Raw genomic sequence first — 27799 nt, 5'->3', positions numbered from 1 at the left:
TTGTCCTCCAGGACACTCTGATCTGACCAGCTATTAGCCCATTATAGAGTCTGATGGCCTCTTGTTAATAAATTGGAGGTTACTTGCATATTCAGAACATCGCCCTATTCTTTTGTGTAAATAGAAGTGGGCAATCAAAAGTCCAGAAAGCGGTGATGAGTTCAAGTCTGGACATGCCTGGACAGAACCATCTTTAAGGGGCTGAGCAGAGCTTCGAGACATAAAAGAATCCTGTTCGAACAGGTGGGGCAGAAGGATTTGGGAAGCCATCGGGAGACGTCATGAAAAGCTGTCACAGAGAATGTTCTGTAAATGCAAGTATCATTTTTGTTTGCCGCAAGAGGGGTGTTGACAGCTGTATATTCATTTTACATGCTGTTTAATGAGAAATTGTATGTTGGGTTAAGAGGTCCATGTAAGCTCGTCTTGTTAGGTTTGAAGTTTAAAAGCTTAAAAATAACCAAGCCCTATTTTTTATGCAATCACTCCTGGAGCAAATCGATCTTTCTGCAGTCTTAAAATTTAAAAGAACGTTGCAGTTCTGCTCCCGTATCTTAGCCACTGTTGGGATCTGACCAGGCGTCCATAACAATAGTATTATCTCACATAATGGAAGATGCTGTGGAGAAACATGTGGCACATGCTTTGTGTACTTTAACCAAATTAGAGCAAACTTACTCACAAGTTAAGAAAGAGGCATTAGTGATCATACATGGTGTTCCTAAATTCCACAACTACCTGTACAGTAGAAAGTTCACTTTGTTAACTGACTACCGAGCTTTTACAATCATATTTGGTTCAAAAAATGGAGTATCATCTTTTGTGGCAGCACAGCTTCAGAGATAGTCATTGATTTTGATGGCTCATCAGTACAATATTAAATAGCACGGGGTAGCAGATCAAGGACGTTATTCTTTCAAGATTTCCTATCATTACAGATTCATTTTTTGTCACTTGTGAAATACTTTATACACATACAAATGATATGCCAGTGTTTGCCATAGAAATGATTGAAGATAGATGGAGATATCCTTAAAGGATGGTTACCTGGACCATTAAATGGAGAAACATCTCTGAGGAGTCACCACCCATTGCCTAGCCATCATACAAGGAATTTGGTTGCTGCATTAGTTGGGCAGCATTTGGGAAATGTTTCTTTCTCCACATTTATTTTCCCAGCCTTATTTATCCCATTAGTTGTTGGAAACACTAGAAGATATTTTTAAATATTTATAGCCTTTGTGATAGATGCAAAATCTTTTATCCACCCCCCCCCCCCCCCCCATTAAACCATTCACCATTACATTTTAACCTGAGTTGTTTTTGTGTTCTAATGTACTCATTTTTCTTTTATTCTTTCATGAGATGTGGACGTCACTGGCCAGATCAGTATTTGTTAGCCATCCCTAATTGTCCTTGGGAAGGTGGTGGTGAGTCTCCTTTATGAACTGATCCAGGTATACTTGCAATGTTGCTGGGAATATCCCGTGACAGTGAAGGAACGCCAATATAGTTCTAAGTCAGAATGTTGTGCCGCTTGGATAGGAACTTGCAGGTTGGTGTTCCCATGCACCTGCTCCCCTTGTCTATCCAGGTGATACAGGTCAAAGGTTTGGAAGGTGCTGTTGAAGGAGTCTTGGTGATTTGCTGCAGTGCACTTGTATATCATACACACTGCCACCACTCTGCGTCGGTGGTGGAGGACGTGAATGTTTAAGGTGGTGGATAGGGTGTCAATCAAGTGGGTCATCCTGCATGGTGTTGAGCTTCTTGTGTGTTATTGGAGCTGCATTCATCCAGGCAAGTAGACAGACTTTGGGGAGTCAGGAGGTGAGTTATTCTTTGCAGAATTCACAGCCACTAAACCTGTTTTGCTTACTGTGTGGCATGAATGTTACTTGCCACTTATCAGCCCAATCTGAATGTTGTCCAGGTCTTGCTGCGTATGGACGTAGATTGCTTCAGTATCTGGTGAGTTGAGAATGGTGCTGAACATTGTGTAATCATCGGAGAACATCCCCATTTCTGACCTTATGTTGGAAGGAAGATCGACCCCTGTTCAGCACCATTTCCAATATAAGTCATGGATTCACCATGTATAAATTAAATGTGGGCTGGGTTGCAATAATGCTCATTAATATTCTGCCAGACAAAATTCATAGAATTTTGCAAGATTGGCCCGAATGAATGATTCATTCCAAGTTCTTGACTGATGTTGTTGGAATTTCCAACAATTAATCTGTTAATTAAGAAGGAAAGGCTCCTCGAGTGAATGGAACCTGTAAACAAAGTAAAAGTGAGAAATTGATTCTGGCAGTGTTTTTCTTGCAATCCTGGATTTGCAAAACTGAAGGGTGGGATTGTCCAGTCCTCCCTTCTCGTGGGATCTTCCAGTCGCACGAAAGGCGACACCCCGCAGTGGGTTCCCCGGTGGCGGAATGTGTGAGCCATGCAAAACGTGGCAGACATTGGCAGGACCGGACGACTCCGCCAACGGCCAATGGCAGGCCAACTCCATTCCTGGAAAACACCCTGCGGGAGCTGGAAAATATGTTTGAGATTCAGAAATGGGCCTAGGTCTGACAGTAGTGCCCCTCGGGATTGGGTCCTGGAAAATATTTCACATTAGCTATAGTGCTAATATTGCTCCACTTCCAGAGTCTGTCTCCTGTATGGCTTGTTACAGTGGCTTGCTTTGGAAGTTGTCTTATTTGTTCTTTGTAGACAGATTAAAATGTTTGAAAGAATCAAACTGCTGTGCTCAGTAGGGTAAAATCAGCTGCAAAATGCTATTTATTATTACAAGAGAATATCAATTATTTTAGAAATTATATATGCATTGTTTTGGCAATTAAGCTCAAAGTAGTATTAGCATGAACACAAACAAAATAATTAAAAATGCAATATTAGTATGGAGCAATGCTAATGGTTTACTGGAGACTCGATAATTAATGTGAAAACAGGTGTTGGCTAGTTGACCTGAGATTTGTCTGGACTTAATTCAATAATGGGTTTCAATGCCCGAAAACAGGCTTGTTCAGATGTTAGAGTGAGAAGCATATGAATTCAAGGAACAAGTGTAAACTTTACCCTCTGTATCTCAGGTATATTTTGCCATTAATGTTATGGTGTGGGAAACTTGTCTCATTGCTATTAATCATGAGAGGTAGGGGATCGTTCGTCATAATTACTCTTTTTCAGATACTAGTTGACTCTGGCATTACGATGAAAGAAGTATGATTATCATCTCCCTGCCTCCTGGTTTTGAGCCGGTTAACAGATGGTAGAGATACTGAAACCTGGAAGAATCCGATGCTACCATATTCTTTCTTGTTTTAGATGCCACTCACTCCTTGGATTGGACCTGAAGCAGACTTTTTGAGCTGCTGCCCAAAGCAGCGTGGAAATTCATTACTGCATGCAGAAGAAAGAATAGGCTTCAAGCCATTTGCAGGCCCAGATACCAGGGCCCAGAAAGACAAGGGCAGCAGAAGCATGGGAACACCACCACTTGCAAGTCTACCCTGCCAAGCCACAAGCCATCCTGACTTGGAACTATAATGCTGTTTCTTCATTGGCGTGGGATCAAAATCCTGGAACTCCCTTCCGAGCAAGATAGACTGCAGCAGTTCAAGAAAGTGGCTGATCACAAACTTCTCAAGGGAAATTAACAATGGGCAACCAACGTTGGCCTTGCCAGTGATACCCACCTCCCGTAAAAGAATTTAAAAAAAATTATTACACTAGAGATCCCAAACAGTGTTTTCCTCAGTTTTGAATGTCAATCACTGCAGTTAAATCACATCAACATTCCAGTGCAGCATATAATTGTGGTATTTGAAGTTGTCAAAACATTTACCTGTTGGAATATTCCCAACTGCTGAACAAGCTTTCCCCAATGGTCACAAACTCTCCAGTGAAATGTTTTTTTTAACGCTACCAAAACCCACACTAACATACAGAAAAAGCGGGGAGGGAGGAGGAAATTCTAATTTCCTTTCACAATGGTGGCCCTGACCTCAGAAGAGGTGCATATGGTTTTGTAACCCGAGGCCTTCCTGCTCCTTGAAAAGGCCACACAAAAACAGTGCATAATTGGGAAGACACGTTGAATTTAAAATCTGCAAGAATTCTAAGTTTTTTAGATTCATTAATTAAATTTAATTCATTAATTCCCAACCTCATTTCTGTGTCCACCATGTGAAGAAACCCCGGTCCCAGATCTCCAGCATCCCAGAACCACAAAGCACGTGACAAGGCCTCAGGAAGAACCAGAAGCAGAAGAGCCTTTAAAAGGTTCAGCTGCTCTCTTGATACTAGGCTAATTAAAAAAGTTATATCCTAGTGAGGAAGAAAGGGGGCAACACGGTAGCATGGTGGTTAGCACAATTGCTTCACAGCTCCATGGTCCCAGGTTCAATTCCCCACTGGGTCACTGTCTGTGTGGAGTCTGCACGTTCTCCCCGTGTCTGCGTGGGTTTCCTCCGGGTGCTCCGGTTTCCTCCCACAGTCCAAAGACGTGCAGGTTAGGTGGATTGGCCAAGCTAAATTGCCCTTAGTGTCCAAAATTGCCCTTAGTGCTGGGTGGGGTTACTGGGTTATGGGGATAGGGTGGAGGTGTGGACTTGAGTAGGGTGCTCTTTCCAAGAGCCGGTGCAGACTCGATGGGCCGAATGGCCTCCTTCTGCACTGTAAATTCTATGTCTATGTCTAAAGATGCTAGGAAGGGGCAAAACAACCATGGTTAATCAAAGAAGTGAGGGATGATGTTAAACTGACAGAAAAAACATATAGGGCGCGATCGAACGGCCCCGCTGCACTGAAAAGCGGGGCCAGTAGAAGCCGAGAGACCCTGCTCCCGGGATCTACCCAGCTTGCAACGCCTCGCGAGATCTAACACGATCTCACGAGACGTTGCGATGTAAATCCCGCCCATTGTGGCAAATCTGCATATTAGATCGAGACAGCTAGTCTCACTTTAATATGCAGTTTCCCGAGGCATCCAAGGCATTGGGATCAATCCCCTTCGCCTCGGAGACCTCGGGCAAGCACCGTTCAATACTGGTCTCCACAAATGGGGACCAGGTGGAACGGCACTCGTGGGTCTGCCAGGGGATTGAAGGCCACTAGATGCTTGCTGTTTAGGCAGGGTGGTACCCTGGCACTGCTGGTGCCATCCTGGCACCTGGCAGTGTCACCTGGGTACCAGGCTGGCACTGCCAAGTTACCCAGGTGGCACTGCCAGCTGGCAGGGCCACTGTCAGGGGCACTTCCAGGGTACCAGGTTGGCACTGCCAAGGTGCCATGCTTCCATTTTTCATGTGGTGGTGATCGGACCGGGGATGCCCTGCGTTGGGGGGGGGGGGGGGGTTGTGTTGGGGGCTCCAGAGATTGGGATGCTTTTTAAAAATGCCATCTCGATCTCCGGCAAGCGGAGCTCCTCAGTGCTGAAAACAGGGCTATGTGTGGCCTCGGCCACGCATTCCCCGCTGAGGCCGCCTATCTAGCCTGAGTGACATTAGATAGCACTGTGTTTCCCAGTGCTATGAGTAATGGGAAACAAGTGACTAAACGCGCTCATTATGAGACTTTGTTCCCACTTAGTTAAATCGCGCCCATAATGTGGAAGCGATAAGTGGTAAGCCAGAGGATTGGTACACTTTAAAAACCAACAAAAAGATGACCCAAAAAAATAAAGAGGGAGTAAATAAACTATGAGGATAAACAGGTAATATAAAAACAGACAGCAAGAGTTTCTTTAAAAATATAAAAAGGCAGGGAAAGGCCAAAACAAAATAATAATGGGGAACCATGAAATGGCAGAGGAGTTAAACAAATACTTTGCATCTGTCTTCACGGGGGAAGACACTAATAACATTTCAAAAATAAATAACCAAGGGATTGAAGCAGGAAAGGAAATAAATACAACTACAATCACGAGGGAAAAACTACTAGGGAAACTAATGGGGCAAAAGATGGATAAGTCCCCTGGACCTGTTTGCCTGCATCCCAGGATGTTAAAGGAAGTAGCTACAGTGATAATGGGTGCACTGGTAGTAATCTTCCAAGGTTCCTTAAATTCTGAAAAAGTCCCAAAAGTCCTTTATTCAAAAAAGGAGGGAGGGAGACAAAAAGCAAGAAACTATAGACCAGTTAGTTTAACTTCTGTCATTGGGAAAATGTTAGAGTCCATTATAAAGGATGTAATCGCAGAGCATTTGGAAATGAATAACATAATCAAGTAGATTCAGCATGGCTTCATGAAGGGGAACTCATGCCTGACAAATTTATTAGAATTCATTGAGGTGATAACGAGCAACTTAGATGATGAGGAACCAGTAGATTTTATATACTTGGATTTCCAAAAAGCATTCGATAAGGTACCACACAAAAGGCTACTGAATAAGATAAAGAGCCCATGTTGTTGGGTGTAGTAGATTAACATTGGTAAAGGATTGCCTAACTGGTAGAAGACAGGGAGCACAATTCAACCAAACAATTTCTAAGTCATTTTGGGGGTATTTGAGTTCACCCACACTCAGTCAACTGTTGGGCTTTGTGGAGTTTCTTCCTGGTCTAGCCTACACTTAGAATTTTTTTCAGCAGTGGGGAACGGAACTCGCTGGCGAAACTGGTTTCTCAGAGATCGAGGCTCAATTTTGAAAGGATGCTCGATCTCGAAGTGAGCTTGATGGTCCCCCATGCTCCCCACCTTTGAGAAATGCCACCCACCGCAGACATGGGCATTACCCCTCCCCGAAGTGAAGAAACCCAGCTATGGGTTCACTGAAGGCCCTGCTTTTCGGGTTCCCCACCCTCTTTTAGGGCCCCCACATTTCAGGACCCCCCTTCGCTCTCCCCCAACATATATGAGGCCCCTTCATACCCCCTGTCACCCCCACCCCTCACTTAACCTTCCAAGGGCAAGGCTCTGCTCAGGCCCTGACCCTTGGCAGTGCTAGCCTGGCACCTGGGCACCCTGGCACTACCAGCCTGGTAGACAGTCAGTGCCCCCAGATGGATACACAACTGGACACAGGGGGCGGGATTCTTTATCCTGAGGCTAAGCGTTTCTCAAAGGCGTCAGGGGGCCAGCACGGCACTGGAGCGACCCACGGCGATCCAGCTGACGATCCTGGCGTCAGATGGGTGCCGTGTGTCTGCACATGCGTGTGGCTCCCTTCTCCGCTCCGGCCCCGACGCAACATGGTGTAGGGCTACAGGGGCCGGCGCGGAACAAAAGAGGCCCCCAGCCCGAGAGGCTGGCCCGCCGATCGGTAGGCCCCGATCGTGGGACAGACCACAGCGGAGGCCCACCCCGTGGGGTCATATCCCCCCTCCCCCCACCCACCAGGCCACCCCAGATGGATGCACGCCGAGGTCCCGCCGGGTAAGACCACACGCGGACGGCGCCGGCGGGGCTCGGATTTTTTCCGGCCCATCCCGGGCGGAGAATTGCCTGGGGGGGCCCATGTAGAGCGGCCCCCGAATGGCGCTGCGCCAACCACTCCGGTGCCAATGGCGCCGATCCTCTGCACTCCGGAGAATCGGCGGACCGCGTCGCGCGATTCGCGCCCGGCCCGGTAATTCTCCAGCCCGGCATGGGCTGAGAGAATCCCGCCCAGGGTGTCCAGGTGCCAGGAGAGTGCCAGGGTAATGTCCAGTCCCCGATCACGCAGGGGGCTCCAAGTGGCGATCACAACCGGTCTCCGCTTGTGGAGACCAGACTAATCGGCAAGTTAGTTGAGGCATTGCCAATGCGGCCGGTGACCTCCGGGGGCCAGATGAATGCGGCGTCAAGGTGGCCACACATTTCTAAATGATCCTAATGGCTCATTTAAATACGATTACCTCACTGGGCATGATCCAGATCGCGCTAGGCGCCACGAGTCGCGTGACACGCGATCAGCTCAGTGCCCAATGGAAAGCCTCATTTGGGCCCCTCCCACAATTCACCCGCCATGCCCAGCGCAGAGCAAGATTTGGGCCTCTCACGCGGTGGGAGAATCACGCCCAGGGAGTTGGGTGAAGAGGATGGCAACCTGTAACTATTGGAGTGCCACAGGGATCCATGCTGGGGCCACAATCATTGATGATATATATTAATGACTTGGATGAGGCAAGTGAATGCACTATTGCCACGTTTTCAGATGACACTAAAATAGCTGGGAAGACAAATGCTGAGGATGGACATAAAAAGTCTACAGAGGCAACGTGGCAGATGGAATATAGTGGAGGAACATGTGAAGTTGCGCACTTTGGTAGGAAGGATAAAGGAGCTGAAGATTATCAGATCAGTCATGATTTCATTGAGTGGCAGAGCAGACTCGATGGGCCAAGTGGCCTACTTCTGCTCCTATGTCTCTTAGCTTTATGGAAATAAAATGCACATAAGTTCAGGTGCTCGAAATCTGAAAAGAAATAGAGTGAGGCAGGATTTCTTCAAGGTTGGCATTGCAGCAAGGCCTGTACATGCAGCGTTACCCACTGACAGTTATCCACATTTTCTGTTTTTGTATTTCCGCATTAAAAATTTTTTTAGAGTACCCAATTCATTTTTTCTAATTAAGGGGCAATTTAGCATGGCCAATCCACCTAGCCTGCACATCTTTGGGTTGTGGGGGCGAAACCCACGCAAACACGGGGAGAATGTGCAAACTCCACACAGACAGTGACCCAGAGCCAGGGACCTCAGCGCCTTGAGGCTGCAGGGCTAACCCACTGCGCCACCGTGCTGCCCTCGTATTTACGCATTTTAAGGGCTGCTCCTGTCATTCTATTTGGATACCACTTGGCACCTGGATTTTCCTGAGCCTCCAGACCAGGATATCGTCACCATCATTCTTCCTGTGTCATTAAGGTGCGTAAAGCAACACCACTCAATTCAGGTAACAAATTGCAAATGCTGTTAGTTGTTTTGTTGCATAAAATACCTCTTGGCTGAACTCGCAAACTTTTTCCTTGTAGTTTCCAATTCCATGTCTGCTTAAGGATCGTTTGTAGGAAATTAGCCTACTTCTAATGTGAATTGGCACCATGTCTTGTGTAGTATCTGTTTTTATTTTCCATTGCTGAGGAGGACTGGGAGGAAGGAAAGACGGGAGTGTGAAGGGGAGGAGAAGGGGGGGCGGGGGTGGGCGGCGGGGGGGGGGGAAAGATAACAAAAATGGAGTGTAGGAGGTTTTAGGAATGGGAGACAGGCGGGAGAGGAGGAAAGGAATGGAAGAGGGAAGTTTAAGAGGTAATGGGAAGGGGGACTCCCTCCCTGATTAAGAGAATATTGTTTACATCCACAGCACCCGGTGGAATTTAGATAACTTTAGGTCGGCACGGTTGCACAGTGGTTAGCACTGCTGCATCACAGCGCCAAAGAACCAGGTTCGATTTCCACCTTGGGTGACTGTGTGCGGTTTGCATGTTCTCCCCGTGTGGGTTTCCTTCGGGTGCTCCGGTTTCCTCCCAGAGTCCAAAGGTGTGCAGGTTAGGTGGATTGGCCATGATAAATTGCCCTTAGTGACCAACAGTAAGGCGGGTTCACAGGGATAGGGTGGGGATGTGGGCCTAGGTAGAGTGCTCTATCGGAGGGCTGATGGGCCTCCTTCTGCTCTGTAGGGATTCAATGATTCTAGAGATGGAGCAAGGCAGAGAGGGGATGAGAAACAAGAGGTTGGATGAAAAGTAACAGCGAAGAGGTGGGGGCGGGGGGGGGGGGGGGAGAAAAACTGGTGGAAAGCAAATTTTAGAGTTGAATGGCAGAGAAACTGGCCAATTTTCCCATATACACTCCTGGCATGGTGCCCTGCAATTGGGAGCACTAATTGGCAACCTGTGCCCTTGTATCCATGAAAACAAACAGGGAGAGAGGATCATGGAGAGCAGGACTTTTCTTTTCCATTGTACACTTCCCAAACATTCATGCCATGAGTGCATATTTGGAAAATGAGTCCTTAAAAAAAGTCAGTGAGCATTTTAATTCTGATGGGTGGAGCTGAATGTAAAGGTGAATCTTAACTTTGTGTGGTAATGTGAAATGGGTGATAGCAAATTAGGAAAGCATATTACTCCCCCTCAATATACATTTCCTTTTGAAATCAATGTAATAAAAACTAAAATTGAATATGATATCAAGCATGGGCTTCAATGCGATGGCTGAATTGTCCACTCATTACTACCTGTTCCTCAGCCACAAATATGTCAACCGTGAGTTGAATGCCTCCCTCAGTGTCTTCACGACTGCAGAGAAATGGAAAAGAAAATGGAAAAAGAATCAATGGACGGGACTCTCCATTGAAAGTCCGCCCCGCTACCGCCATACACCTACCGCTTGTTTTTCAATTCTGTTTTTCAGAGGGGCGCCCCTCCCACCAAGAAAATTATCCACTCACAAAGCAGGATATTCAATGGGACTTCCCATTGAAACCACCCCACACTGACAGGAAACCTGCGGATGGGGGTGCGCTGTCGCAAGACCAGAGAATCCCGCTGCTGATGAATGTCCAGAGAATTCCGGCCAATGTCATTATTTATTCACTCTACTCAACTTGTTTACAGGCTCTTAATAACATGCACCATGTTCTGATAGGATCAGATTCCAATGGCCTGAAATATTAACTTTGTTTCTCTCTCCACATATATTGCTGAGTATTTGCAGCATTTTCTGTGGTTTTATTTTTAGTTTTTTGGTTGTTTTTTTTTGCTTGTTAACATTATTTTATCTTTTGATCATGATTTCTGACAATGCATTTGTCGCCCAAACCTCCAAAGTGAAAGCATCAGCAAATAGGTCCAAAACTAATATCACGCTTGCACACTTTCCAATTTAGTGATGCTATCTCTCCCAGTAAACAAACATGCTGTTCCTAGTATTGTTCACTATAGAGGGAGAAGTTACACAAGGTCATTGAAGGTTAATAGTGGATTATTCAAGCGGCTTGTGTGTGGGGACTAGCTGATTGATTCTGCTTCCTTGTTTGGAATCCGGCTGTGTCACTGATGAGTAACGATGCAATTCTCCTCCATTCACTTTCAATTTAAAGTGGGACGGTAACCAATGAAACCTTGCCAGAACTTGTGGGAGGTCAGACCTTGACCACCGTTATTGTGCTGATGAAAAGATGAAGGACAGGGGGAAAAAAATGTTATTTCACAGCAGCACACAGAAGGAAACAGGCCTCTTGGATGTAAAATAAATATCCTGCTTTGTGAGTGGATAATTTTCTTGGTGGGAGGGGCGCCCCTCTGAAAAACAGAATTGAAAAACATGTCCATAGTTAAAGCAGAATTGACGGGACAACCCAGAGGGATTTATCCCCAATGTGTTTTAACTTTGGAGGAAACAGAATATTATTTGATGCAGTGTTCAGCTTCAATAAAAAACCTGGTTAAAACAGGAGGCAATAATTGGCTCCAAGATAAAAGAGGTGAGATAAATAAAAAATTTCAAATGATACCACAACTGTGACTTTTGGATTGCTAAGAAAATGGCTTTCTCCGTATTCAATACTTGCAGCTAGCAATGTTGGACTGACTTCATTGGATATTGTCTCTGTGGCTCAACAAGGGTTGTTGGCCAAGCAACTGATCTTTACCAAGAGCACAACATGGGGGGCCAGCCAATAGGCAGCCTGTTTTACACCACGTCCAATTTTCGTTTCTATTGATTTCAATGGCTAGCCAACTTACTATGAAGCTATTTCCTTCCACTTGCAAAGATCAGTTTCACCTCTGTTCTTTCATTTATGTCGGATTGACTCTTGCATCTAATTGTAGGAAATATACAATAGCAGCTGCAGAAACACAATGCACAATATCTGTGTGGGGATTCATTGTTGAAAGCAGTAGTGGCCATTCTCTCTTCCATTAATGCATCAAAGGTAAATGAACTATCACAGAGTTTCACCAGTGTTAACAGTGTAAATTTCTACTTCTGTATAGCTTTGCGCAGGTGAAGGAGACACATCCTGAGTGGGAATTGGAACTTGGTAATTTGGTGCAGTGAGGTAATTCGGTGCAGAGTGAGAGAAGGTGCTTTTTCCCTGCCCTTTTGTTCTCTTTCTTCTGGCCTGTAAATTTTAATCTGCAGGGAGAGAAATAGTGAGCATTTTGGGAAGGTAAGTGATTTTTATTTTTATTTTTATTACCTTTTCAAATTGTGTGGGGGGGGGGAAACTGAAATGACATTACAGTAAAGCTGTGACCTGATTGACTGGTTGGGAATCTATACTAAATTTAAAAATTAAACATTGTTAAACTAATTAAACATAATTACTTAATTAATTAATTATAATTTAGAGGGGTATCTAAGCCAGAGATCGGAGAGTACTATATTTAGCTTTCACGTTTATAGTAGAAATCTAGTGCTAGGAAACATATAGTTAAGAGTAACTTTTTTTTTTTAAATTTAAAATTTAATTTACTAATTAATTAACGCAATGTCAATTAGAGGGGTGCAGTGCTCTGACTGTGAGATGTGGCAGGTCCGGGAGGCTTACAGCATCCCGGATGGCTACATCTGCAGAAAGTGCACCCAACTGGAGCTCCTCACAGACCGCATGGTTCGGTTGGAGCAGCAGTTGGATGCACTTAGGAGCATGCAGGTGGCGGAAAGTGTCATAGATAGCAGTTATATAAATGTGGTCACACCCAAGGTGCAGGCAGAGAAATGGATGACCACCAGAAGAGGCAGGCAGTCAGTGCAGGAATCCCCTGCGGTTGTCACCCTCTCGAACAGGTATATCCCTTTGGATACTGTCGGGGGGGATAGCCTATCAGGGGAAAACAGCAGCAGCCAGAGCAGTGGCACAACAACTGGCTCTGATGTTCAGAAGGGAGGGTCAAAGCGCAGAAGAGCAATAGTCATAGGGGACTCTATAGTTAGGGGCACAGATAGGCACTTCTGTGGACGTGAAAGAGACTCCAGGATGGTATGTTGCCTCCCAGGTGCCAAGATCCAGGATGACTCAGAACGGGTAGCGGACATCCTGAAGGGGGAGGGCAAACAGGCAGGGGTTGTTGTACATATTGGTACGAACGACATAGGCAGGAAGGGGCATTAGGTCCTGCAGCAGGAGTTCAGGGAGGTAGGCAGAAAGTTAAAAGACAGGACCTCTAGTGTTGTAATCTCGGGATTACTCCCTGTGCCACATGCCAGTGAGGCTAGAAATAGGAAGATAGAGCAGCTAAACACGTGGCTAAACAGCTGGTGTAGGAGGGAGGGTTTCCGTTATCTGGACCAGTGGGAGCTCTTCCGGGCAGGTGTGACCTGTATAAGAAGGACGGGTTGCATCTAAACTGGAGAGGCATAAATATCCTGGCCACGAGGTTTGCTAGTGTCACACGGGAGGGTTTAAACTAGTATGGCAGGGGGGTGGGTACCGGAGCAATACGTCAGAAGGTGAAAGCATTGAGGGAGAACTAGGGAATAGGGCCAGTATGGCTCTGAGGAAGAGCAGACAGGGAGATGTTGCTGAACACAGCGGGGCTGGTGGCCTGAAGTGCATATGTTTTAATGCAAGAAGTATTACGGGTAAGGCAGATGAATTTAGACCTTGGATTAGTACTTGGAACTATGATTGTTGATCCCCAAATTTCTTTCTCTGTCAGTCTGGCCTCAATAAAAGTTGAGATGGATTCGCACGTAAAAAGAAGTTATTTATTTAGCTTGCAAGCTTAAATCATCTTACAGAAACGTAAGAGACCTCCAGCCTCTTAAGCTCCAGAAAAACGACTGAACTAAAAGACAAAGGGATCTCTGTAAAATCAATTCAAATGGTATCAAGTTTCACATACTCGACGGACATAGGTCAGCCTATGTCCCTCCTGACCTGTTTGATCTATTCTGATTGGCTCACTTCCAATCCCTTTCTCTGGCCCCTATCAATGCAGCATCACTCTCATAGACACACCTCTTCCTGCTTTTTCCATGCGGTCTCAAACCCCTTTGTCCCTAACTGCCAGAATCAAAGTGGCTTATTTCTACATTACATTAACTAGTATCTCTAAAGTAACTATTTTATATCACATTCGTCATTCCCTCCTTTTATCATTCCATGATAACCGAACTATCCAATCCATAGCTACGGTTCCTCATCTAAAAAGATCCGTCGCTGCATTTCCAATTCCTGTCTTAGCCCCCCTTCATCTGCCTCACCCTCATGGATTTTAACAGTTAAAAATTTTTTTTCGGTGATTGGGGCGGTGATCTGATCCAGTGCACCCCGCATTCTACCCATCACACATTTAAGGATGGCCAGGCCCACAAAGATGCAGCCGATAGCTACCACTAGATACATGGCCATATTTATCAACCAGTCCTTCCATCCCCCAAATCCCCAGTTACCCCAAGAGCCAGGATCCTGCATCCCGTCCAAGTGATCCCGTATGCGATCCATAAATTTAGTGATGTTAGCGGTCAAGTCCTGAACTCCCATGATACACTTGCCCTGTACTATGGCGCATACCCCACCCTCACGGGCCAGAAGATAGTCAAGAGCATACCGGTTCTGCATTGCAAACAACCGTAGCTGAGACAACTCCTTAGTTATTGCCCCGAGGGCTCCCAAGGTTTCATTTCCCAAGATGGTAAGGCCGCAAATAAAATAATTCCGATCACTGACAGCCAAGGAACCCCCCACACCTCCCAGTGTCAATACGCTCAGAATGCCCCACCTGGCTGAGTGGCCCCGGTTGGGTGCAAGAACCTGAGGTTTTTTCCAGTTCTCACAAAATTCAGCAGAGACTGCCCGGCGTGCTAACTGATTATGCAGGTTCCACGCCGAAGGGCAGGGGACTGTGGTAGGGACTAGAGTCCCTATAGCAATTCGGCGGGGAAATGGGGGTGACAAAACGTTGGTCGCCGTACCATTAAATAAAAAGTAGTATCCTTGTTCCGTGTGGAGACTAGCATCACAATCAGCATATCGGTTGCGTAAGGACCTCCCAGTAGCCCAGTTTATCCAACTTTGAAATGCCCATTCGGGCCGCCCAGCAATGCGGAAAGCCCTAGTCCCAACAGTGATATGAGAGACATTCGCCCAGCCACAGAGGAGCTGGAGGCCGGCGTTCAATGGAACGCAAGTGGTGTTGTAACAAACGCATTGGCCAGACGCCTGGGTGATATGGCACCTCCTGTCCGTACAGGTGGGAAACAGACATGTTATATTTGTGTCCACCTCTACCAGCAAACAGCCATATCCTTCACTGCTGAAGCAATTCTCGTACGACCGGGAATCCCTATTGGGAGTGAAGTGGCTAGGTATGTACGCCCTCCACCGTCGCAGCCTATCGTACTGTGAATGGGAATTATCCCGAGGAAGGGGAAGGCAAATAGACGGTGGTGCTGAATCCGGATCGTAAGGAAGAGTGACTTGCTCGGGCAATGGCTCGGAATGCTGACAATGAACCACCGTTTGGGGAGTGCCCCAAAGCGGTGAAACAGAAAATAACCTAGACACCGCTGCGGGGTTTGGGTAGCAGACAACCCGTCCCTGGCCATACAGACGGTGGTAAATCTGGTAGAAGAGATTCATACTACCCGGGTTTTCCTCAGTTTGGCCTTTAATTAACTTAAGTGTATCTCCCGGTAACCTACGTTCTAGCTGTACTTCCCTTCTCATACGCCCCGTCCTCTCTCTAGTCCCTTTCTCTTTCTCATAGCCTCTTCCTACACTCTTCTGACAGCCTGATGTTACCTTTATTGTACCACTTTTAACACATCCAAAATCAAATTTACATGTATTCCAAAAACAAGGCAATGTCCATATAATGTTCCCTTCCCATCGCCGGGACCGGTGCAGCTGCTTCATGACTCCTGCATTCTCCTTAACTTTGATGACCTTCCATGAGTCGATACCATGTCCTCGTGTATGGGGGCAGTGAAGAACATCACCTTTGCATAGGTGATGTATCCTTGTAGATTGGTTGGGGCTACACAGATACATAATATTCCCCTTTTCCATGTCCATCGCCAATAACACGCCAAGCGAAGTGAGGCCAAATATCAGACAGACGATGCGTAGCCACTCCATCATGCTCCACACCTGTAAAATAGCACTGGAGAAGGGAGGCAGGTTAGTATCCGACCTTTTACAGTAGTGGAGATGGACTCAATTTACAGTGATGTAGGTGGACCCAAGCACTTCGCCCCTCCACTTTAACTGCTGTGGGGGTGGTAAGGAGAACTTGGAAGGGCCCGTCCCATCGCGGCTCCGACCCCTTCCTAGTCCAATTTTTGACCATGACATAACTACCGGGCTGGACTGAAAGTGAGCTAGGTACTAGGGGCAATGGCTGGTGAGCCGCGCGGACTTGGCCATGGAGTTCCTTGAGCGCTTGCGTAAGGGCTAGAACATAGGTGGTAATTTCTTCAGTCATCTGATGAAACTGAACCCGTCTGGGAACCTGCAGGCTCCAAGGAGTTCTAAGAGGCCTGCCATAAAGAATCTCGGCGGGAGAGAGCCGGGCTGGTCCCGCAGGTGTAACCCGCAGCTGGAAGAGGGCAACGGGGAGCAACTTAAGCCATGTCAGTCCCGTGTCTGCTCTTAATTTAGCCAATTTAGTTTTGAGGGTCTGATTGTGTCTCTCAACCAACCCGGCCGCCTGCGGTCTGTAAGCACAGTGTAACTGCTGGCGTATGCCCAACTGGGAGCAAAACTCCTTGTTAATTTGTCCAATAAAATGAGGCCCATTATCAGAACTTAACTGAGCTGGTATACCGTACCGGGGAATGATTTCCCTCATCAAGACTTTAACCACAGTAGCAGCTTTACTATAGATAGTCGGATACGCCTCGACCCATCTGCTGAACACATCCACAATGACCAAAACATATTTGTAACATTGACACCTTTCCAACTCAATGTAATCCATTTGGAGCGTCTCAAAGGGACCACTGGGCAACGGGGTTTGCCCCTTCCCACAAGGGATACCTTTTCCGGTGTTATATTGCTGACAAATCAAACACCGATTACTGATACTTTGGGCCAACCCCTGCATTTTAGGGTGCCACCAAGTGTCCAGCAACAAATCACTAGTCCCTCGAGCCCCACAATGAGTTGCAAAGTGTACACATTCAATGACCCATAAAGCCAGCACATCAGACATACAAGTCTGATGTGCTGGCGTGGTCCATAAAGAGGAAACAGAATCATATGTACAACCTAACCGTTTCCACATTTGTTTATCACTCTCAGGAGCGTCCTCCTGTAACCTTATGACGTCTTGGATGGTTGGCATTGACTTGTCAGAAGCAGACATATTTATAGTAGATCGTTTAGTCTGACTTAACATTTTAGGCACCATCACTTGCTGAATTTGTGCGGCTGTGCGCGCTGCACGATCTGCTCGTTCATTACCAACGTCAACTGGGGTTGTACCATTCGTGTGGGCAGCGCATTTAATAATGGAAATCTGCGCTGGCAGAAGGAGGGCCTGCAGTAGGTCATTAACTAAACCCCGGTTGGATATTTCTGTGCCAGCCGAGGTAAGGAATCCCCTATTCTTCCAGAGTTGTCCGAAGGCATGAACTACCCCGAAAGCATATAGGGAGTCAGTGTAGATATTTACCCGGCGATCTGCCCCAAGTATACATGCACGGGTGAGGGCAAAAAGTTTGGCTTGTTGTGCTGAGTAAGGGGTCTGGAAAGCTGCCGCTTCTAAAATCAGACCATCCTGATCTATGATTGCGTTACCGGACAGTCTCCGGCCAGTGGGGCTTACTAATGCACTGCCATCAACATACATAATCATGTCAGGTTGTTCTAACGGAATATCGCTCAGATCGTCCCTTATTGTTGTAGTTTCCTGAATCAAGGCTAAACAGTCGTGACCAGGCGTATCCTCATGGACAGGGGGACCGCTAAGAAAACAGGCTGGATTGATAGTGGTACAGTATTTAAATGTCAGACGTGGATTGTTCAAAAGGTATATCTCATACCTATTCTGACGAGCTGCGGTAAGATGCTGAGTCTGCAGTTGCCCCAATAGTGCGATTACCGAGTGGGAGCTATACACCGTAATATCCTGTTGGAGAGTGATGTTGGCAGCAGCCTGCAAACTATTGTATATCGCTGCCAAGATCTGGGTGCAAACAGGGTGGCCCAACGCCACTGGGTCGAGTTTGGAAGAGTAATATGCTACGGGCCGGTGCTTGTCCCCATGTTGCTGGGTGAGTACCGCTGTTGAATATCCTTCCAGGACAGTACGGTATATCTGGAATGGTCGGTCGTATAGGGGCCTACCAAGGGCCGGTGCTTGTAGCAAGGCCTGCTTCAGGCAACAGAAGGCCTCGAGTGCCTCGGTGGTGAGAGTAAAGTTTCCCTCTTTACTCGCGTAAGGTGTCAGCAGCTTTGTATAGACAGCGATGTTTGGTATCCACTGCCGACAATAATTCACCATACCCAGCCAATGACGAACCTCCTTGGCTATTGTAGGGGCGGGGAATTGGCATATTGGTTCAATCCTACTGGGTTCGAGACTTCTTTCTGTGGCTGTAAGTAAAACTCCTAAGAACTTAACTTTTCTCTGAGCCACCAAGACCTTTGCTTGTGAAACAACATAACCCAACGAGGATAGGTGGTTCAATAATTGGATCACATCATCCCTATTACTGGGCTCGTCAGGACTTGCCACCAATATGTCATCTACATACTGCACTAGAGTGGAACCATGCTCCAATGTCAAGGCCTGGAGTTGGGTCTGCAGACATCTGGAGAAGAGTGTAGGTGAATTGACGAACCCCTGTGGCAGTCGGGTCCAGGTATACTGCTGTCCATTGTAAGTGAAGGCAAACAAATATTGACTTTCAGTCGCAAGTGGGAGGGCAAAGAAGGCGTGCTGAAGGTCAATTACGGCGAAGACCCGGGCTTGAGCTGGAATTTGAGCCAGTATGTGGGCAGGGTTAGGGACGAGAGCATGTAACGGCTGTGCGATGGCATTAATTGAACGTAAATCCTGTACTAATCGGTACTGGTCTGGTTTGGCTGGTTTAGGCACAGCAAGTATTGGGGTATTGCATTCTGATTGGCAAGGGACCAAAATACCCTGTTTCAACAGTTCTTGAATTAATTTATCTATTGATGGAGCAGCTTGAGATTTCAGGGGGTATTGCCGAATGGAAGGTAGCTTTGCATGATCCTTAATCATTACCTTGATAGGTGTAACATTTGTCTTTCCCACTTGTGATGGGTATTCCGCCCAGACCTGTGGATTGACATATTCCAACACATCATGTCCCCTGTGATGCTGCAGTCGAGTGTTAATCGTTTCAGGGACCTCAAAATATTTTATGGCAGTGCCGTCTGGCATGGCTTGAAGTGCGTAGTCTGTTGGATCTGAATGATCCACTGCCCTCCTGACCATTCGCCCCATATCCCTGGCATGGTACTGGTCATGGACCTGACGTGTAATATGAGGGCTTACCGAAGCTGACTGTGGCCATAAATGTGGTGATATTGTAACAAAATCGGCTGTACCTTCTTTTCCCATGACTGTGGCTGTCACCTTGACTGGCCATTCGGTCTCAAGTAATGGCCGGTATTTGTCCTCTAACTCCCTGTTTCGTCCAGTTCTGTCATAGGCCAGGGTAACGTGATGCAGTGACTGTTCAATGTCTAACGTCCACCACTGGGGGGTGATAGAAATATAGCACTGTTGTCTCATCCTCCATGATGTAACCGTTACCCCCTCATCTCCGCATTCTAGCTGTAGCTGGAAGATACACAGTAAATCCCGGGCCAACAAGTTACAGTCCAATCCAGTAGTCACTACAAACTGATGTTCTGCAGACGTATTCTCGTAAGTGACTGTCACAGGTTCAGAAATAGGATACTCACACACCTGTCCTTGGAACCCTGACAATTGCTGCGTGTGGTCGGATAGTGGTAATTTAAGTGCTGATTGCACAGAAGACATGGCTGCCCCTGTGTCGATTACAAATGAGTGATGTTGATCTCCTATCTGCAGAGAGATAATAGGTTCCCTGTCGGATTGGAGAGTCCTTATGGCTAAATTAGCTAGTCAATCCTGTGTTGGGAAAGGGTTTTCCTGGGAGAAGTCAGTGTATCTCATCTGTCCTCCCCTTGGTGGGTACCCTCTCCTTTGGGTCGAATAATCTCCTTCTACTGTCTGTCTTTTAAAGGGGCATTCCTGTTGCCAGTGATCTACACGGCTGCAATTAAAACATGCATTGCTCCCTCTATTTCTGCCCCGGCCTCATCTTCCAGTAGACCAATGGCCCCTCAGAGGGGGCTGCGGTTGTAGAGCTGTTGATTCGTTCGGTGGGCCATAAAAATGGGGTGAGGGTCCCTTTGGGTGGGTTTGGTATCCTCCTCTTCGCTGATCCACCCACCCAAAGTCACTATATTGGGGCTCCTGCTGGTAAACTACCATTTCTGCCGCTTGTTGGGGTCGCAGATCATCCTTTTTCATTACATACTCAGTCTTAACCTTTGTAACTGAGCCTCCTTCTTGGCCTACACCTTCCTTCCAGTAAAATCTGACTGCCCTTGCCATCTGGGAAGGGTCGTTCTCTGTCCAATTCATGTTATTACATTTCACAGCAGTAACCACAGAAGGTGGTAGGCAATGCATTAACATAGCACAGTATTGAGGGGAATTCTGACCATTTTGATACAGCAAATCGCCTGACTGCCCCCGGTAGATTTCATTAAAACGCTCCAGAAATTCCTCTGGCTCTTCAGTCTTCTTAGGTTTTAGGTCTAAGATAACAGAAAGATTTATGGGCCTTTGAAATGTGCTATTCAACGCATTCAAGATCTGTGTCCTTCTATCGTCGTCTAACGCATAGGCCTGCTGGAGTGCGGCATGACTAGCATAATTCAGATGGTTAAGATAATTGCGGTACTCTGCTGGGGTTAAAATCTGCTGGACTAGGGCCCAGAGGTCCCTTGAATCAGCTTGATAAATTGAGATGGTAGTTCTCAATGAATCCACGAACGCAGCAGGAGATTTTTTTCTATCTGGAATTGTAGCCATAATAGCCATCATCTCACTGGGTGTCCATGGGAAGTAAACGTCTATTGTGGGGTTCGCTGCCGCAGTCCCTGGATCGGGGTTTCGCATCTTCCTAATCAGTAACTGTCTCCGAATGTCACCAGGGGGCACTCTAGCTATTTCCCCTGGTTGTTCCAAGACTTCAACGTCTCTCCCTGTCACTAGGGGGAGTTCTTTCTCTTCAACCGAAGTTGTTTCAGCTTTCTTTGTTCCCAAATCTTGTGATTTCTCCTTAGTTTGGGGAGACTTAGGTGATATGCTTAATTGTTTCTGGTGAGCTTCAAGCCCCTCTCTCGCTGTCCGAGATCTTGTCCTAGAGCTAACTGGGCTTGTGGGACAAAGTTCCTTTTGCTCTTTCGGTTGTGAAGTTGGTAAATCAGGACCCACACTATCACCCAAAAGGGCTTGAGTTTCTGGCATATTTGAAATCTGGGGAGCAATGGCTGGGTATATATTATTGTACTCTGGTGGTTCTGGAATGAGCGCAGACCATACTATGGGTGCAGACGGAATTTTTACTGACTTTTCCGAATTATTGAATTTTCCTTCTTCTGTCAATTCAAGGCCAGCCATTGAACTACGTAGTTCACCTCTTGTGTGACCCGGGTCCTTCCTGTCTCTATTTGCTCTTTTTTTAAATGCACATTCCTTTTTCAAGATCTGTAATGTTTTTAGATTACCCTGTTCACTAATTGAAATCCCCATTTTAAGGGCGTTATCCTGCCAGCTGGACAACATAATCTTATCTTTTTCCTCTTGACAATATTGCCTCCATAATCCAATTAATTCTTTAGTTTTCATACCTTGATTTTTTTTCCATATCTGTCCCTGGATTTTCTTAACCATTTCTAGGTCTTTGGTTCCCCCTAGTGGCCATTCATCTCCCATTTTAGTTCTTAACTGTGCTGACAATTTTCTAAAGTCCTTCGCTTTGTCCGGATACTTATCACATAATATTTGCAGTGGCATGCCTGGATCATTTGTGCTATCCAAGGAATTTCCCATAATCTCAACTAGTCCTTGGAACTGCGTTTTTTCGCCACTACAGTCCAAAGAAATTTTTTTTAGCTTAATCAACTATATTTTTAACACACAGACATATAGAGGTGAACCATTTTTTCAATTTCAAATGTTACATCTACCTCTCATAACGTAACCCAACCGAATTAACTCACAAATAAAGTTGAACCATTTATATTTTAAATGTTACATCAACAGTACAGCCTACCCCAGCCGAATTAACTCACAAATAAAGTTGAACCATTTATATCTTAAATGTTACATCAACAGTACAGCCTACCCCAGCCGAATTAACTCACAAATAAAGTTGAACCATTTATATCTTAAATGTTACATCAACAGTACAGCCTACCCCAGTCGAATTAACTCTATGAAATCCCATCAATTAAAATGCTTATCCCCAGACTGACCTGTGATTTCATCGAGGCGGTCTTTCTGTGCCAACCGCGAGTGACCAGACTAATCAGACGATAAGAAGAGGGGAACAATCAATGCGCGGTCGTTTTCCAGTTCTACATTGAGGGCCCTTTGTTCCCCATCCTCCTGTTCATAATCAGTCTAATTCTGATTTCGCAGTTGGATCAGGATCGCCCTGAGAAATCCCGGTTTTTGGCACCAAATGTTGATCCCCAAATTTCTTTCTCTGTCAGTCTGGCCTCAATAAAAGTTGAGATGGATTCGCACGTAAAAAGAAGTTATTTATTTAGCTTGCAAGCTTAAATCATCTTACAGAAACGTAAGAGACCTCCAGCCTCTTAAGCTCCAGAAAAACGACTGAACTAAAAGACAAAGGGATCTCTGTAAAATCAATTCAAATGGTATTAAGTTTCACATACTCGACGGACATAGGTCAGCCTATGTCCCTCCTGACCTGTTTGATCTATTCTGATTGGCTCACTTCCAATCCCTTTCTCTGGCCCCTATCAATGCAGCATCACTCTCATAGACACACCTCTTCCTGCTTTTTCCATGCGGTCTCAAACCCCTTTGTCCCTAACAGCCAGAATCAAAGTGGCTTATTTCTACATTACATTAACTAGTATCTCTAAAGTAACTATTTTATATCACATTCGTCATGATGTTGTTGCCATTACAGAGACCTGGTTGAGGGAAGGACAGGATTGGCAGCTAAACGTTCCAGGATTTAGATGATTCAGGTGGGATAGAGGGGGATGTAAAAGGGGTGGTGGAGTTGCGCTACTGGTTAGGGAGAATATCACAGCTGTACTACGGGAGGACACCTCAGAGGGCAGTGAGGCTATATGGGTAGAGATCAGGAATAAGAAGTGTGCAGTCACAATGTTGGGGGTTTACTACAGGCCTCCCAACAGCCAGCGGGAGATAGAGGAGCAGATAGGTAGACAGATTTTGGAAACGAGTAAAAACAACAGGGTTGTTGTGATGGGAGACTTCAACTTCCCCAATATTGACTAGGACTCACTTAGTGCTAGGGGCTTAGACGGGGCAGAGTTTGTAAGGAGCATCCAGGAGGGCTTCTTAAAACAACATATAGATAGTCCAACTAGGGAAGGGGCTGTACTGGACCTGGTATTGGGGAATGAGCCCGGCCAGGTGGTAGAAGTTTCAGTAGGGGAGCATTTCGGGAACAGTGACCACAATTCAGTAAGTTTTAAAGTGCTGGTGGACAAGGATAAGAGTGGTCCTAGGGTGAATGTGCTAAATTGGGGGAAGGCTAATTATAACAATATTAGGCGGGAACTGAAGAACCTAGATTGGGGGCGGATGTTTGAGGATAAATCAACATCTGACATGTGGGAGGCTTTCAAATGTCAGTTGAAAGAAATTCAGGACCGGTATGTTCTTGTGCGGAAGAAGGATAAATACGGAAAATTTCGGGAACCTTGGATAACGAGAGATATTGTAGGCCTCGTCAAAAAGAAAAAGGAGGCATTTGTCAGGGCTAGAAGGCTGGGAACAGACGAAGCCTGCGTGGAACATAAGGAAAGTAGGAAGGAACTTAAGCAAGGAGTCAGGAGGGCTAGAAGGGGTCACGAAAAGTCATTGGCAAATAGGGTTAAGGAAAATCCCAAGGCTTTCTACACATACATAAAAAGCAAGAGGGTAGCCAGGGAAAGAGTTGGCCCACTGAAGGATAGGCAATGGAATCTATGTGTGGAGCCAGAGGAAATGGGGGAGATACTAAATGAATACTTTGCATCAGTATTCACCAAAGAGAAGGAATTGGTGGATGTTGAGTCTGGAGAAGGGTAGATAGCCTGGGTCACATTGAGATCCAAAAAGACGAGGTGTTGGGCATCTTGAAAAATATTAAGGTAGATAAGTCCCCAGGGCATGATGGGATCTACCCCAGAATACTGAAGGAGGCTAGAGAGGAAATTGCTGAGGCCTTGACAGAAATCTTTGGATCCTCACTGTCTTCAGGTGATCTCCCGGAGGACTGGAGAATAGCCAATGTTGTTCCTTTCTTTAAGAAGGGTAGCAAGGATAATCCAGGGAACTACAGGCCGGTGAGCCTTACGTCAGTGGTAGGGAAATTACTGGAGAGAATTCTTTGAGACAGGATCTACTCCCATTTGGAAGCAAATGGACATATTTGCGAGAGGCAGCATGGTTTTGTGAAGGGGAGGTCGTGTCTCACTAACTTGATAGAGTTTTTCAAAGAGGTCACAAAGATGATTGATGCAGGTAGAGCAGTGGATGTTGTCTATATGGACTTCAGTAAGGCCTTTGACAAGGTCCCTCATGGTAGACTGGTACAAAAGGTGAAGTCACACGGGATCAGGGGTGAGTTGGCAAGATGAATACAGAACTGGCTAGGTCATAGAAGGCAGAGAGTAGCAATGGAAGGGTGCTTTTCTAATTGGAGGGCTGTGACTAGTGGTGTTCCACAGATATCACTGCTGGGACCTTTTGCTGTTCATAGTATATATAAATGATTTGGAGGAAAATGTAACTAGTCTGATTAGTAAGTTTGCAGATGACACAAAGGTTGGTGGAATTGCGGATAGTGATGAGGACTGTCAGAGGATACAGCAGGATTTAGATTGTTTGGAGACTTGGGCGGAGAGCTGGCAGATGGAGTTTAATCCGGACAAATGTGAGGTAATGCATTTTGGAAGGTCTAATGCAGGTCGGGAATATACAGTGAATGGTAGAACCCTCAAGAGTATTGAAAGTCTAGGTGTACAGGTCCACAGGTCACTGAAAGGGGCAACACAGGTGTAGAAGGTAGTCAAGAAGGCATACGGCATGCTTGCCTTCATTGGCCGGGGCATTGAATATAAGAATTGGCAAGTCTTGTTGCAGCTGTATAAAACCTTAGTTAGGCCACACTTGGGGTATAGTGTTCAATTCTGGTCGCCACACTACCAGAAGGATGTGGAGGCTTTAGAGAGGGTGCAGAAGAGATTTACCAGGATGTTGCCTGGTATGGAGGGCATTAGATATGAGGAGCGGTTGAATAAACTCGGTTTGTTCTCACTGGAACGACGGAGGTTGAGGGGCGACCTGATAGAGGTTTACAAAATTATGAGGGGCATAGACAGAGTGGATAGTCAGTGGCTTTTCCCCAGGGTAGAGGGGTCAATTACTAGGGGGCATAGGTTTAAGGTATGAAGGGCAAGGTTTAGAGGAGATGTAGGAGGCAAGTTTTTTACACAGAGGGTAGTGGGTGCCTGGAACTCGCTGCCGGAGGAGGTGGTGGAAGCAGGGACGATAGTGACATTTAAGGGGCATCTTGACAAATACATGAATAGGATGGGAATTGAGGGATATGGACCCAGGAAATGTAGAAGATTTTAGTTTAGACGGGCAGCATGGTCGGCACAGGGTTGGGGGGCCGAAGGGCCTGTTCCTGTGCTGTACTTTTCTTTGTTCTTTGTTCTTTGACTGTGGGGAGCCTAATTAGCATAGGGCATGAAGGTGGCATGAGTACTGGGTGGGGAAGGTGTGATCGGGTGTGATGGGTGAGGGTCAAAATTCTAAGAAAACAACTGTGCCAATTCCCAGAGAGCTGAGGTGGGCTTTTGAAACAAGTTAACTCAGCACTCGGCAGCTCCTGTGGCTATGTCTGATCTATTCCGCACTGTGGTAAAATGGACAGTAACTTGAATTTTAGGCCTGATATAGATTGGACACTTTAAATTAAGAATTAGATATTTTAAATTAAATCAGTCAGCTCCAGAGGGGCCTGACAGGAATTCAAACTTGGCAAGTTCGAATATACTGAAACAGACAGACTGCCAGGACATGTCTGGGTCTGTCAGGTCAACAACACATCGTGAGATTGTCGCTCCCATTCAAATGGATTGATTGTTGTGGATAGCCCAGGTAAAGTTAGACTTTCTGGTACCCAGTTACCATATGTGGAGTAAGGTTAAGTGCAAACAATACACCTAGAGATGAACCTCTGGGGGTGGGTTCCTGGTGTTCGGCAGAATGGCATTCAGAAATTCCATTGTGTGTTGCAATCCCCGCCCGAGACCTCATTGGCTGAGGGCCACAGAACCTTCTGGAAAGGCACGAAGAGGGGTACAAAGATCGACCATCCAGGACACTCCCCAGCAAAGATTTGGCGCAGAGGCAGAAAAGATGATTGGACGACCGACCAGAGATGGAAGGAAGCAACGTGTGAGATCCACCTTCACGGACAGAGGCCCTGAGACAACCGAGACTCAGAGAATTGGTTGCTGCTTGACTGAGTTTATCAGCATGGTTAGTATTAAGAATCTCGGGAGTATTATTATTGTTTGGGATAATTTAAGGGCAGGTGACTGTTTACTGTGTTTAATGATGAATTTTGTTGAATCATCCACTAGTATTTGTCCTTTGTTCATCTTGCAAAGAAAGGCACCTGGGTAAAACATTTGAGTAATAAACTGGTCAAAGTGTCACAGTTTTACAAACAGCACCACCCCATCCTCAGTCTGACGGGGCACTTTTTCAAGAGGTGGGTAGCATTAGCCAGAAAAGTTCTTGACTTCTTGGGAACAAAGATTTGGCACATTAACACTGTCTCTCTCTCCACAGATGCTGCCAGACTTGCTAAGTATTTCCAGTACTTGTTGTTTTTATTTTGTTAGCTATTGTTCTTTGTTCCCTGTCATCAGCCAATTACGTATCAATACTGCTACTGCCCCTGTTATTCCATGGGCTCTAACTTGGCTGACAACCCTCATATGTGACACTTTGTCAGATGCCTTTTGGAAATCCATGTGAAATTAAAGTTTCCGAAGTCCCAGAGAACCAGAGCGAGTTGACTAGTGATGATTTAACCTGAGGGTAACCACTCCTCAGGGAAGGGGAAAGATTGAGAAGGCAGGGCCTTTATGAATAACTTCAGCCAGTACAGGAATTGAACCCATACAGTTGGTGTCGCAACATTGATTACGTAACCCACCCCAGCCTTCTCACTTATCTTATCATAAAACTCAAGCAAGTTACCCCAAAAAAACATGCTTGCTTTCCTTAATTAATCTGGATTTGTCCAAGTGACTGTTAACTTTGCCCCGAATGATTGATTCTAAAAGCTTTCCTACCATTAAGGCTAACCTGATTGACCTTCAGTTACTGGGGTTATCCTTGCATTCCTTCTTGGTCTAGGGTATAACATTTTCAAGTCTGCAGTCCTGTGGCACTGTCCCTGCATCTAAGGAGGACTGGAAGATTACAGCCAGAGCTTCTGCAATTTCCACCCTTACTTACCTCACTACCCTACAGTGCATCTCATTCTGTCCAAGTTTAAATACAGCCGGCCTACCTAATGGCTACTTTTAACCCATCCAGTTTC

The 27799-nt window shown here is 46.0% G+C and overlaps 1 protein-coding gene across 1 annotated transcript in view; it reads right to left on the bottom strand.

The window, feature by feature from the left end:
- Positions 1-13629: 13629 nt before the first annotated feature.
- LOC140408758 (uncharacterized) overlaps positions 13630-27799 on the bottom strand; it is a 47317-nt gene continuing 33147 nt past the window's right edge. The window contains exon 2 of the mRNA XM_072496397.1: positions 13630-16050. Coding sequence (XP_072352498.1) covers positions 14076-16028 — 1953 coding nt within the window. The 5' untranslated portion in view covers positions 16029-16050 and the 3' untranslated portion in view covers positions 13630-14075. The remainder of the gene's footprint in view (positions 16051-27799) is intronic.

Source organism: Scyliorhinus torazame, chromosome 3 (assembly GCF_047496885.1).
Source record: "Scyliorhinus torazame isolate Kashiwa2021f chromosome 3, sScyTor2.1, whole genome shotgun sequence".
NCBI classification, from domain to species: Eukaryota; Metazoa; Chordata; class Chondrichthyes; order Carcharhiniformes; family Scyliorhinidae; genus Scyliorhinus; species Scyliorhinus torazame.
This window is presented reverse-complemented; position numbering and strand designations above follow the sequence as displayed.